The 14,611-nt window shown below is 38.7% G+C and overlaps 2 protein-coding genes across 6 annotated transcripts in view; one reads left to right on the forward strand and one right to left on the reverse strand.

Annotated features, from left to right (window-relative positions):
- Positions 1 to 14,611, forward strand: part of LOC128687597 (uncharacterized) — a 191,527-nt gene that overhangs the window by 159,556 nt on the left and 17,360 nt on the right. The gene's annotated exons all lie outside the window — the stretch shown is intronic.
- LOC128687596 (uncharacterized) overlaps positions 1 to 14,611 on the reverse strand; it is a 213,115-nt gene that overhangs the window by 72,337 nt on the left and 126,167 nt on the right. For 4 of the 5 annotated variants that reach the window (XM_070083980.1, XM_053775140.2, XM_053775137.2 and 1 more), the window contains exon 8: positions 4,972 to 5,059. The exons of the other annotated variant lie outside the window; for it this stretch is intronic. In XM_070083980.1, coding sequence (XP_069940081.1) covers positions 4,972 to 5,059 — 88 coding nt within the window. The remainder of the gene's footprint in view (positions 1 to 4,971; positions 5,060 to 14,611) is intronic. 5 annotated transcript variants of the gene reach the window in all.

The following is a 14,611-nucleotide window of genomic DNA, read 5'->3' on the forward strand; positions in this document are numbered from 1 at the left end:
GAGTGAGTTAAACAAGTTAAGAAAGCCTAGAGAACAAATGGATTTGTCAGTTAAAAACAGAGTAGGGGAGTTAGCAGATGGGGAGATGGAGGTTTTGGGTAGATGGTGAGAATATTTTGAGGAACTTTTAAATGTCGACGAAGAAAGGGAGGCAGTAATTTCATGCACTGGCCAGGGAGGTATACCGTCTTTTAGGAGTGAAGATGAGCAGGATGCAAGTGTGGGGGAGGTGCGTGAAGCATTACGTAGAATGAAAGGGGGTAAAGCAGCTGGAACTGACGGGATCATGACAGAAATGTTAAAAGCAGGGGGGCACATAGTGTTGGAATGGTTGGTATTTTTGTTTAATAAATGTATGAAAGAAGGTAAGGTACCTAGGGACTGGCGGAGAGCGTGTATAGTCCCTTTACATATAGGGAAGGGGGACAAAAGTGATTGTAAAAATTATAGAGGAACAAGTTTACTGAGTATACCAGGAAAAGTGTATGGTAGGGTTATTATTGAAAGAATTAGAGGTAAGACAGAATGTAGAATTGTGGATGAACAAGGAGGTTTTAGGTATGCTGTAAAGAGTTTTTATGAGGATAGTGAGGCTCAGGTTAGGGTGTGTAGAAGAGATGGAGACTATTTCCCGGTAAAAGCAGGTCTTAGACAGGGACGTGTAATGTCATCATGGTTGTTTAATATATTTATAGATGGGGTTGTAAAAGAAGTAAATGCTAGGGTGTTCGGGAGAGGGGTGGGATTAAATTATGGGGAATTAAATACAAAATGGGAAGTGACACAGTTACTTTTTGCTGATGATACTGTGCTTATGGGAGATTCTAAAGAAAAACTGCAAAGGTTAGTGGACGAATTTGGGAGTGTGTGTAAAGGTAGAAAGTTGAAAGTGAACATAGAAAAAGAGTAAGGTGATGAGAGTTTCAAATGATTTAGAAAAAGAAAAATTGGATATCAAATTGGGGAGTAGTATGGAAGAAGTGAATGTTTTCAGATATTTGGGAGTTGATGTGCCAGTGGATGGATTTATGAAGGATGAGGTTAATCATAGAATTGATGAAAGAAAAAAGGTGAGTGGTGTATTGAGGTATATGTGGAGGCAAAAAATGTTATCTATGGAGGCAAAGAAGGGAATGTATGAAAGTATTGTAGTACCAACACTCATATATGGGTGTGAAGCTTGGGTTGTAAATGCAGCAGCGAGGAGGCGGTTGGAGACAGTGGAGATGTCCTGTCTAAGGGCAATGTGTGGTGTAAATATTATGCAGAAAATTCAAAGTGTGGAAATTAGGAGGTGTGGAGTTAACAAAAGCATTAGTCAGAGGGCTGAAGAGGGTTTGTTGAGGTGGTTTGGTCATTTAGAGAGAATGGATCAAAGTAGAATGACATGGAGAGCATATAAATCTGTAGGGGAAGGAAGGCGGGGTAGGGGTCATCCTCGAAAAAGTTGGAGGGAGGGGGTAAAGGAGGTGTTGTGGGCGAGGGGTTTGGACTTCCAGCAAGTGTGCGTGAGTGTGTTAGATAGGAGTGAATGGAGACAAATGGTATTTGGGACCTGACGAGCTGTTGGAGAGTGAGCAGGGTAATATTTAGTGAAGGGATTCAGGGAAACCGGTTATTTTATATAACCAGACTTGAGTCCTGGAAATGAGAAGTACAATGTCTGCACTCTAAAGGAGGGGTTTGAGATATTGGCAGTTTGGAGGGATATATTGTGTATTTTTATAAGTATATACTTCTAAACTGTTATATTCTGTGCACCTCTGCAAAAACAGTGATTATGTGTGAGTGAGGTGAAAGTGTTGAATGATGATTAAAGTATTTTCTTTTTGGGGATTTTTTTTCTTTTTGGGGATTTTTTTTTTTTTTTTGGGTCACCCTGTCTTGGTGGGAGACGGCTGACTTGTTGAAAGAAAAAAAAATTATTGTCTAATTACCATTTATAAATATGTATGCTATTCTCAGTAACATTTTAACCCTTTCACTGTCTCCCGAGTAGATCTACATCAATGATGCCTGTGTTACTCATGTAGATCTACGTTTTAACCCTTAAACGGTCCAAATGTATATATACGTTCACTACCTTAGTGCCCCGAATATGTTGAAAAATAAAAAAATTATTTGTTTTAATGAAAATAAAGAGCACATTTTTCTAAGTGTTACAGGATTAAAAAAAAAAATAGGGTCAGTACTTACTGAGATATGAGGGTGCAAAGCTGGCACTTTATGCTCACCTGACTGCAACATCGAGTCCTGCCGCTTGAGAAAGTGTTGCCGATATACCATTTTTTTCTCATTTTTATATTATTTTACATAATTTTTATGTTCTGATAATTACAATTTATTGTATTTCTTGGCATTTCATAACCAATCTTTGTTCTGACACTAGTATTAGGTACTGAAATTGTACTTAAATTGTCACAAACACATTGACAGGTGGACATTTACACCTGCCTTGGTCATTTACTATTGTCTAGGAATATATACAAAGTATTTATAGGTCCCAGCAATGTTTTAGATACACGGGAGTATAGAAGAAGAAGAAGGAAGAAGGAGGAGGAAGAAGAAGGAAGAAGGAAGAAATTCCCTTGATGCAATGTGCAAGACAAGTGTTCAGTGACAAGCATCCTGAAGGGCAGTGATAAGATCAGATACGAGATGACATTTGATGGGCTCCAGCAAGGGTGCAGAGAAAAGGGATGACATTTGATGAGCTCGTATCTCTGATTATCTGTCTCTCTGTCTTATTTCTCTGTCTGCTTGTCTCTTTCTGTCTCTCTTCTTATCTCTCTGTCTCAGAGAGAGCCACTGTGAACCAACAAGTATTCTTATGCATTATATCTACAAGCACAGTATAGCACTTTGGATTTTTTAGGTTATCCTAGGTAATTTACACTAAGGATAATTGTATTTGTGTGTACCTGTGAGACGAATAGACAGACAGATAAACAGAGACAGAGAGACAGAGATACACAGAGACAGATAGAAATAGAGACAGATAGACAGACGCTAAACTTGGGGTTAACATTACTTTCCTCTTAAAAGGGGAGTGTTAAAATGACATTACATCAGTGAATCCTTGGTGTTTGCCACACTGTTTGCTCCAGCTGGCACTCAATATAACTGGAGCTCCCACAAGGTACTAAGTGGTCCCAGATTTTTTTAATACTGCGCACACCGAGTGCTAAGACCCATTCTATGCTGACCAGGCATTTCAGGCCAATCATGCCAAATTTGGAGGTAGGAAAAATAAAACGTATATTTACGTTTGGGGCACTAGCGGTAAGAATGTATATGTATGTTTGGACCGTTTACAGGTTAAGCACAATGTCCTCAAATATGGTGTGAGCGGTAAATTTTGGCAGAGACATGAAAGACTCTGTGCGTTGAATGTGTACAGTACTAAAAACATCCTGCCCCATGTTTCTTAGTACTGATAGAATGGAAGATACACTAGTGAAACAGAGATGAACAATTCATAGAATGAAAGACATACTCATGAAACAGACAAACAATTGATAGAAGACATACTCATGAAACAGAGATAAACAATTGATAGAAGACATACAAGTGAAACAGAGATGAGCAATTGATGGAATGGAAGATTCACTAGTGAAAGAGATGATTTCGGTTGGTTGCAGACCAGAAGTACATTGAAATAAAGCTCAAAATGATATAAATATTAGATTTTAGGTGATTTTCCTAAAAAAAAGGGAGTATGGCCCCTACCATTCCCATCCAGGGATCTGTTTATGGGTTTTTACTAGGTCTGCTTCAATTACTGGGACAACCTACACCATGACTAATCATTCTTGGTTATATTTCATTAACCCAAGAAATAGGATAAAACTTCAGATTTTTTTGGTGTCATTACCTTCAGAAAAATATTCTCTACCATTTCAGAAGATAATTTTTTGGGGGAAAAACTTGTGACACTGTCAGCACTTTTCATTTTAAGGGTCATTATGGAAAAACGGTTAAATATAAATACAAATTAGTTTCTTTCATACAGTTGGCATATAAAATACACCCATTGAAAAGGTTCCATAAGACATTAACCTTCAAAAAGACATACTTCCTCTTGACAAATTAAAAAAATAATTACCCCAAAAAATTCACAAAATAGTATACTGTACTGTCCTATAATTCAAAGCAGCTGTTAAAAAACCCTGTACCAGTAAGGAACAGTAAGGCACTTACTACTTTGTCACCTAAGGAACAAAGGAGATTGACAAAGACAACCTAATTAATAAAATACTGTAACTCTCACTATTTTTCCCCAGCTGCCAGCTCAAGCAGTCAGGTGGGCTAACCTACAAAATTATTATATTACTGCTACACATTAACAAGAATGAAGTAAACCCAAAGAGAGACATACAGTATACAACACTAAACATTAAAAGGAGCAGCATCTGATTCATCTAATGCTGAGTGAAACCAAGAGGCCATTTAATTCACTAGAAAATTAATTACTTATCTTGTTCCATTATATTTCAAATGAAACTAAATAACTTTCTGTATCTTCACCATCTCTTTCAATCATTCTGCAAAACTGAAGACACTGAATCAGTTTGAAACAACAAATCATACTTTAAAATTGTACCTTTTGTACATTCACTTTCTTTCTTATTGTGCATATAATGGTAATTAACTGCTTAAAATCTTGCTTAACTGAAGATCACTGAATCAGTCTGAAATATTAATGAATACTTTTAAAATTGTACTGTTGTTTATTTAGCTACCTCTCCTTTTTTGTATATTTTAGTAAACCCACTAAATAATTTGTCTAGTTCTTAAGTAGTCTTTAAGCATTAGGATTACTTTGCCAAAATGCACTGCATGCTAGTGGCTTTCTTTTGTGCATATCAATATTTTATTATGAAAGTTACATTATCTGTATACTGCATAAAAGAAATAAAAAATTCTGAATTTGAATTACAATACGAAAATCAAATACAAGAATCAACTTACAGCAGTGTAGAAGCTGCAGGCCACGATGCCCTGTTAGGTGCATCACGACCATGGCAAGGGTTACTTCTTCGTTCACAGCCAATGCCATCTGTGACGAGATTATACTAGGCAAAACTAATTGATACTCAACAAATAATTACATTGCCCCTACAAAATTTTGTCAAAATACTGTATATACAAGTTTGTATGAAAATTCACCTCACAAAAATGTATAGAAGCTTCAAAAAAATTTTATATCATAGAATATATTTTTATAGCTGAGAATACAGTAAACCCTCAATATAACAAACTAGTAGTGGGGATTGTCCAAGTGTCTGTTAAATCAGAATACAGCCTCTCCTCACTTGACAATGGAGTTCCGTTCCTAATACCATGTCAAAAAACAAATTTGTCGCTAAACAAGGAGTATACTATAATGGTAGTGTGTTTATGTCAACTATCTTTGACATTGCTTCAATGTCACCCTTGCACCATTTATAACGTTTTTAGTACAGTGGAACCACCACTTGCAAGCGCATCCACGTGTGAGTTTTTCCAAATACAAGCAGTCGATCGGTCGATTTTTTGCTTCCATACATGAGCGAAATTTCCATGAGCGAGCGGGCCTCAAAGGAGGTTCCTTGACGCTGGTAAGGGGCTCTTGCTCTTGATCTACGCAACTGGATCTCATTTGTTTGTTGGGCTATCTTATTGAAACTTGGGCATTGTATGATAGAAAGATGCTTCTTAACGTACACCAAAAATTAAAGAAATCGAACCATAAATAATGGAGCTCACTTCTCAGCGAGTAGATGCCCCTTAATGGTATTTTCAAATGGTTTTTATGGTTGTATTCTCGTTTTTTTGGTCTCATTTGATAGAATGGAAGATATATTACAGAAATAGATATGATTTTGAATGGTTGCATGACAAGAACTACCTTGAAAATGAGCTCAAAATAGCAGAAATGTTCTATTTTTGCCGATGTTCGTGAGTAAACGAATGATGTCACCTCCATTCCAATAAGCAGTCATGAATGAATTGACATTATTTATACAGTTATTACAATAATGCAGTAGTCTGCATAACAGTAAATCATCTATTTTTTGTGAATAAAAATTCCATCTGTTTCACAGATGACAAACCTGTAACTGTTTTACATGATGGTAGGATTGCTGGTGACTTTTTCTGTCTCATAAACACGCTAGATAACAGGGATATCTTGATACTCCTACTTACACTTTGGTCACACTTCACAGACACGCACATGCATATATATATACATACATCTAGGTGTTTTCTCCTTTTTCTAAATAGTTCTTGTTCTTCTTTATTTCTTCTGTTGTCCATGGGGAAGTGGAAATGAATCTTTCCTCCGTAAGCCATGCGTGTCGTATGAGGTGACTAAAATGCCGGGAGCAATGGGCTAGTAACCCCTTCTCCTGTAAACATTTACTAAAAAAGAGAAGAAGAAAAACTTTATAAAACTGGGATGCTTGAGAGTGCATGGATGTAGTGCAGATGACAAGAAACAGATGATTGCTGATGTTATGAATGAAAAGAAGTTGGATGTCCTGGCCCTAAGTGAAACAAAGCTGAAGGGGGTAGGGGAGTTTCGATGGGGAGAAATAAATGGGATTAAATCTGGAGTATCTGAGAGAGTTAGAGCTAAGGAAGGGGTAGCAATAATGTTGAAGGATCAGTTATGGAAGGAGAAAAGAGAATATGAATGTGTAAATTCAAGGATTATGTGGATTAAAGTAAAGGTTGGAAGCGAAAAGTGGGTCATAATAAGCGTGCATGCACCTGGAGAAGAGAGGAATGTAGAAGAGAGAGAGATTTTGGGAGATGTTAAGTGAATGTACAGGAACCTTTGAACCATGTGAGAGAGTAATTGTGGTAGGGGACCTGAATGCTAAAGTAGGAGAAACTTTTAGAGAGGGTGTGGTAGGTAAGTTTGGGGTGCCAGGTGTAAATGATAATGGGAGCCCTTTGACTGAACTTTGTATAGAAAGGGGTTTAGTTATAGGTAATACATATTTTAAGAAAAAGAGGATAAATAAGTATACAAGATATGATGTAGGGCAAAATGACAGTAGTTTGTTGGATTATGTATTGGTAGATAAAAGACAGTCGAGTAGACTTCAGGATGTACATGTTTATAGAGGGGCCACAGATAGATCACTTTTTAGTTGTAGCTACACTGAGAGTAAAAGGTAGACGGGATACAAGGAGAATAGAAGCATCAGGTAAGAGAGAGGTGAAGGTTTATAAACTAAAAGAGGAGGCAGTTAGGGTAAGATATAAACAACTATTGGAGGATAGATGGGCTAATGAGAGCATAGGCAATGGGGTCAAAGAGGTATGGGGTAGGTTTAAAAATGTAGTGTTAGAGTGTTCAGCAGAAGTTTGTGGTTACAGGAAAGTGGGTGCAGGAGGGAAGAGGAGCGATTGGTGGAATGATGATCTACAGAGAGTAGTAAGGGAGAAAAAGTTAGCATATGAGAAGTTTTTACAAAGTAGAAGTGATGCAAGGAGGGAAGAGTATATCGAAAAAAAGAGAGAGGTTAAGAGAGTGGTGAAGCAATGTAAAAAGAGAGCAAATGAGAGAGTGGGCGAGATGTTATCAACAAATTTTATTGAAAATAAGAAAAAGTTTTGGAGTGAGATTAACAAGTTAAGGAAGCCTAGAGAACAAATGGATTTGTCAGTTAAAAATAGGAGAGGAGAATTATTAAATGGAGAGTTAGAGGTATTGGGAAGATGGAGGAAATATTTTGAGGAATTGCTGAATGTTGATGAAGATAGGGAAGCTGTGATTTCGTGTAGGAGTGAGGAAGAGCCAGTTGTGAGTGTGGGGGAAGTTCATGAGGCAGTAGGTAAAATGAAAGGGGGTAAGGCAGCCAGGATTGATGGGATAAAGATAGAAATGTTAAAAGCAGGTGGGGATATAGTTTTGGAGTGGTTGGTGCTATTATTTAATAAATGTATGGAAGAGGGTAAGGTACCTAGGGATTGGCAGAGAGCATACATAGTTCCTTTGTATAAAGGCAAAAGGGACAAAAGAGAGTGCAAAAATTATACGGGGATAAGTCTGTTGAGTATACCTGGTAAAGTGTATGGTAGAGTTATTATTAAAAGAATTAAGAGTAAGATGAACAATAGGATAGCAGATGAACAAGGAGGCTTTAGGAAAGGTAGGGGGTGTGTGGACCAGGTGTTTACAGTGAAACATATAAGTGAACAGTATTTAGATAAGGCTAAAGAGGTTTCTGTGGCATTTATGGATTTGGAAAAGGCGTATGACAGGGTGGATAGGGGGGCAATGTGGCAGATGTTGCAGATGTATGGTATAGGAGGTAGGTTACTGAAAGCAGTGAAGAGTTTTTACGAGGAGAGTGAGGCTCAAGTTAGAGTATGTAGGAAAGAAGGAGATTATTTCCCAGTAAAAGTAGGCCTTAGACAAGGATGTGTGATGTCACCGTGGTTGTACAATTTATTTATAGATGGGGTTTTAAGAGAAGTAAATGCGAGGGTTTTGGCAAGAGGTGTGGAGTTAAAAGATAAAGAATCACACATAAAGTGGGAGTTGTCACAGTTGCTCTTTGCTGATGACACTGTGCTCTTGGGTGATTCTGAAGAGAAGTTGCAGAGGTTGGTGGATGAATTTGGTAGGGTATGTAAAAAAAGAAAATTAAAAGTGAATACAGGAAAGAGTAAGGTTATGAGGATAACAAAAAGATCAGGTGATGAAAAATTGTATATCAGATTGGAGGGAGAGAGTATGGAGGAGGTAAATGTACTCAGATATTTGGGAGTGGACGTGTCGGCAGATGGGTCTATGAAAGATGAGGTGAATCATAGAACTGATGAGGGGAAAAGGGTGAGCGGTGCACTTAGGAGTCTGTGGAGACAAAGAACTTTGTCCTTGGAAGCAAAGAGGGGAATGTATGAGAGTATAGTTTTACCAATGCTCCTGTATGGCTGTGAAGCATGGGTGATGAATGTTGCAGCGAGGAGAAGGCTGGAGGCAGTGGAGATGTCATGTCTGAGGGCAATGTGTGGTGTGAATATAATGCAGAGAATTCGTAGTTTGGAAGTTAGGAGGAGGTGCGGGATTGCCAAAACTGTTGTCCATAGGGCTGAGGAAGGGTTGTTGAGGTGGTTCAGACATGTAGAGAGAATGGAGAGAAACAGAATGACTTCAAGAGTGTATCAGTCTGTAGTGGAAGGAAGGTGGGGTAGAGGTCAGCCTAGGAAAGGTAGGAGGGAGGGGGTAAAGGAGGTTTTGTGTGCGAGGGGCTTGGACTTCCAGCAGGCATGCGTGAGCGTGTTTGATAGGAGTGAATGGAGACAAATGGTTTTTAATACTTGACGTGCTGTTGGAGTGTGAGCAAAGTAACATTTATGAAGGGATTCAGGGAAACCGGCAGGCCGGACTTGAGTCCTGGAGATGGGAAGTATAGTGCCTGCACTCTGAAGGAAGGGTATTAATGTTGCAGTTTAAAAACTGTAGTGTAAAGCACCCTTCTGGCAAGACAGTGATGGAGTGAATGATGGTGAAAGTTTTTCTTTTTTGGGCCACCCTGCCTTGGTGGGAATCGGCCAGTGTGTCAATAAAAAAAAATAATAATAATAATAATAAAAAAAAACGTACAGCGAACCCCCAACTTACTATATTAATCCCCTTCCAGAGAGCTCATCGTTCGACAAAATTATTGTAAGTCGAATTAATTTTCCCCATAAGAAATAATGGAAATCCAATTAATCTGTTCCAAACACCCAAAGGTATGAAAAAAAAATTTTAACACATGAAATATACATTTTCCTACACACAAAAAGAAGGATACATGCATAATATATGTAGTGTATAAATGAAGAATAAATGACACTTACCTTTATTGAAGATGTAGTGCTGTGTGATGAGATGGGAGGAGGGGAGATGGTAGTGTATTAATTTTTGGAAGGGAAATCCCCTTCCATAAGGACTTTAGGTAGCAAGTCCTTTTCCAGGGTTACTTCCCTCCTTCTTTTAATGCCACTGGGAACAACTTGAGTGTCACTGGACCTCTGTCACACCAAAAATCTGTCCATAGAGCTCTGTACCTCATGTTCCTTTAAGATTTTCCTAAAGTGGTTCACAACATAGTCATTGTAAAAGTCACCAGCACGCCTTGCAATAGATGTGTTAGGGTGATTTTCATCTATAAAGGTTTGTAGTTCAATCCACTTTGCACACATTCCCTTAGTTAAATAACAAAAAAAGGCACAATACCGTGACTGGAACGGGTTATATGTGTATTATTCCCTTAGTTGTTGAAGAAGGCAATTTCCTCAATTTCTCTCTCCCCTCCTCTGAAGCAATTTCCTCAGTTGTGGCCGCTTGCTGTTACAGATGCTCTTGCAGCTTATCAGTGGTTAGTTCTTCATCGTCGTCCTCCACCAACACTTCCACATCCTCCCCACTAACCTCCAACCCCATGGACTTCCCCAATGCCAAAATAGATTCCACAACTGGCATAGGCTCCTGAGGGTTAGCCCCAAACCCTTCAAAATTCCTCTTTTGTACACATTGTGGCCACAATTTCCTCCAAGCAGAGTTCAAGGTCCTGTTAGTTACTCCCTCCCAAGCCTTACCTATAAGGTTTATGCAATTGAGGATACTAAAGTGATCTTTCCAAAACTCTCTTAGGGTCAATCAAGTGTCTGAGGTCACTTCAAAGCACTTTTGAAACATTGCTTTGGTGTACAGTTTTTTGAAATTTGAAATGACCTGCTGGTCCATGGGCAGGAGGAGAGGAGTGGTAGTAGGAGGCAAAACCTTTAATAAAACTCAACTCCCCCGAAATTAGCTCTGGCAAGTCTGAAGGATGAGCAGGAGCATTGTCTAATACCAGGAGGAAGGCACTTAAGGTCCAATTTATTTTCCAAGAGGTAATTTTTAACAGTGGAGCCAAACACATGGTAAAACCAGTCATAGAAAAATGTCCCTAGTGACCCATGTCTTACTGTTTGCCCTCCACATCACACACAAATTAGCCTTGACGACACTGTTTTTCCTGAACACTCTGGGAGTTTCAGAGTGATACACGAGTAGAGGCTTCGCTCTGCAATCTCCACTTGCATTACTATACAACATTAAAGTAACCCTGGCCTTCATAGGCTTGTGTCCTGGAAGTGCTTTTTTCCTCCTGTGTAGGTCCTGTTTGGCAATTTCTTCCAAAACAGGCCTGTTTCATCACAATTAAACACTTGTTGGGGTTGCAATCCTTCAGCCTCTATGTACCCCTGGAATTCCTGCACATATTTTTCAGCCACTTTTTTGTCCGAACTGGCAGCCTCATCATGCCTTATCACACTGTGTATGCCACTAAGATTCTTAAATCTCCCAAACCAACCTTTGCTGGCCTTAAATTCACTCTCATCACCACTAGTTGCAGGTATTTTTTTAATTAAATCCTCATGCAACTGCCTTGCCTTTTCACATATGATTGCTTGAGAGATGCTATCTCCTGATATCTGTTTTTCGTTTATCCACACCAATAATAGTCTCTCAACATCTTCGAGTACTTGCGATCTCTGTTTCGAAAAGATACTTGCACCTTTTGTGTTGTACCTTGGAGACAGGTCATCCTGTAATATTTAACTGTTGTCTGAGAAGTGATTATCACTTAACCCTTTGAGGGACGCCAGGCCCTCTCAGAGACTTGTTCTCAGGGTTGCCAAAATTTCAAAAAAAAAAAAAAAAAAAAAAAAAAAAAAAAAAAAAAAAAAAAAAAAAAAAAAAAAAAAAAAAAAAAAAATTCTTATGAAAAGATAGAGAATCTTTTCCCGATCATAATGACACCAAAAGTATGAAATTTGATGGAAAACTTACGGAATTATGCTCTCACGAAGTTAGCGGTCTCGACAATGTTTACGCATCGGCGATTTTGCCCACTTTGAGCCCTATTTTCGGCCAATTCCAGTGTACTAGCCAACAAAAATCATAACTATTTCTGTTTTTTCTATCGAATGAGTACAAGAAACCACCCATTTACCGATTTCAATTATCCAATAAAGTGGTCAGAATTTAGCAATTTTGCCAATTTCACACAAATTTCAAAAGATGCCAATTTCCAAATAGGGTCCAGAATAAACAAGAAAGACATTCCTGGCACTAAAATAACATTTCCTCTGCTCATTAGTCACGTCTCCAGGCCCCTCTTACATTTCTTTCACTTTCCACTTTGATTTTTTATTCTCACAAAAAAAAATAAGATTTACTGTTATGCAGACTACTGCATTAGTGTAGAAATGGTATAAATAATATCGGCGCACTTGTGAAAGAATATTAGACCCACCAGTTGACGTGTATTGGACGCTAAGCATGATTTGTTTACTTTTGAACTTTGGTAAAAATCGAACATTTCTGCTACTCTGAGTTCAATTTCAAGGTACTTTTCATTGTAAAACCAGCCAAAATCATCTCAATTTCTGTAATATGTCTTCCATTCTATACAATGAAACCAGGAAAACTAGAATACAACAATAAATACAATATGAAAATACAGTGCAAAGTCGCTGTTTTAAACCAAAAACACAAAGTTTTTTTTTCTCATTACGCACTGTGTGCTGCAGGATTTTTTTTATACTGCGCACACTGACCACATAGACCCATTCTTTCATATGTAGGCCTACCAGCTTTCTCTTGCTAGATTTGAGGGCACTAGAATTTATGCGTACTAGTACGTCAAAAACCCTGGCACGTACGCCGTACTAGTACAGCCGAAACCCCAAAAGGGTTAATATTATAGCGTGAAAGTCTCTGTTTATAGCTAAAATAGAGATTTTCAGCGTTATATTATCTGTCAATGTATAAAATATAACATGGTATTATCATTATCATTATTATTATTACTATTACAGTATTATCGATATTGATGATTTTTAGTTATTATTATTGTTAGGTAGGATTTCTTATGTGCGTGTAGAACATACAAAAGTCAGGAAACCAACAGGCAAATTGTTCACTTGTTTAAGTCCGGCTTACTGACGTTTGGGTCACATGATCCAACCTGACGACGGATCAACAGACTGGCAGTGAGTCAGTCTGCTCCCTGATCTAGCCCTGACTACTGATCATATTTTGGTTCTCTCTTAGATTCACTCAGTTTGAATTTTCTTGAGAATTAGACTTAAGAGCTGGCTCATAGTTCATTCATTATTGTTCCAAAGATTGATTTGTATATATTCTTGGGCATTCCAACAATCTTAGACTTCTTGACAACGACTGATTTACTCCACAAACTCTGATAATGATACCTTTCGCACTCCCCTCAGCCCTTTCTAGCTCAGTCTCTTGCTGCCCTTTACCCTTTCACCATCCACTGCCCCGCTGTTATCCATAACCTAATACTCATCCATCTCCCTTTTGCCACCTGATGCCCTCGCTTCCTTCCTGCCCTGCAGCGCTGTATAGCCCTTGTGGCTTAGCGCTTCTTTTTGATTATAATAATAATAATTTAGAGATAAGTCTTTTCAGACAAATTCTTGCTGTCTTCTTTATGACAGAATTCAGAGGTCTTGTTAAATTTTGTACATTTATGCAGTTGGGTTTAGCACAGTCTTGTTGAGGCAAAGACTTAGATGTTTGTGAAGACTTAAATTTTAAAGAGTTAAAGATTAGTGTTCATTGTTAATGTGATATTTCCATGTGTTTGAACATTATATATTTCTGTAAATACATAAAACTATTGTACATACAGTATTAAGATATAATATTATGTACAAAGAGAAGATAAAGTATTGTATTCAAATACTTGAAAATTAAACATAATAAGTTTTTTAATATTATTGTATTAACCCTTTCAGGGTCCATCCTGTAGATCTACGGCTTCACGTTGAGTGTCCAAACCGTAGATCTACGCCAAAATTCTAGCGCCGTCAAATTTAGCGCGAAAACGCTCATAGGCCTACATGTGAGAGAACGGGTCTGCGTGGTGGGTGTGCGCCATTAACAAAAAATCTAGGCGCCGGCATAGCAGTGGGAACGCCGGCTCAGTTACCCTTGTTCACCATGCCTCGTCGCAAGGCAGCTCTCACTCCAAGGAAAATTGGGACTCTCCTGTTCCTATCTGATAGTTCTGACAGTGATGGAAGTGGAAATGAAGACAAATTCTTTGGCTTTGATCAGTTAGTGACCGAAAGGAATGACCAGGATATCGATAATAGTGCAGAAAACCCTGACGATCCTCAACCTTCTACCTCTGGTGTGGGCACTCGTCAGTCACGGTCGGTTGTACCTCAACGCAGGAGAAAACTATTATTTTCGCGTGGCCAGGCCTCTGACTTCAGCAATGATGATGACAGTGACGTGGATTGTGATTTTATTGCTCTTGACGATCATTCGAGTAGTGATAGTGAGGAATCATATTCACCAGTGAAGCGTCGGTATGTACGCCGCCGCATGCACTCGGGTAGTGTACCCTATGCTGTGCCCAGGGGACGGAGTACATCCCGGAGTACATCCCGTGGCCCTACACCAGGTATAGATAGTGATAGTGAGGATGATGTGGCTACACTTGGCATGGATAGACCACAGGCATCAGTAGATGGTGGTAGTGGTGATGGTAGTGCCACAGCCATGCGTGACTCACCAGCCCAGGCTGGGACCCACGCT

This window comes from Cherax quadricarinatus, chromosome 11, assembly GCF_038502225.1.
Source record: "Cherax quadricarinatus isolate ZL_2023a chromosome 11, ASM3850222v1, whole genome shotgun sequence".
NCBI lineage: Eukaryota > Metazoa > Arthropoda > Malacostraca > Decapoda > Parastacidae > Cherax > Cherax quadricarinatus.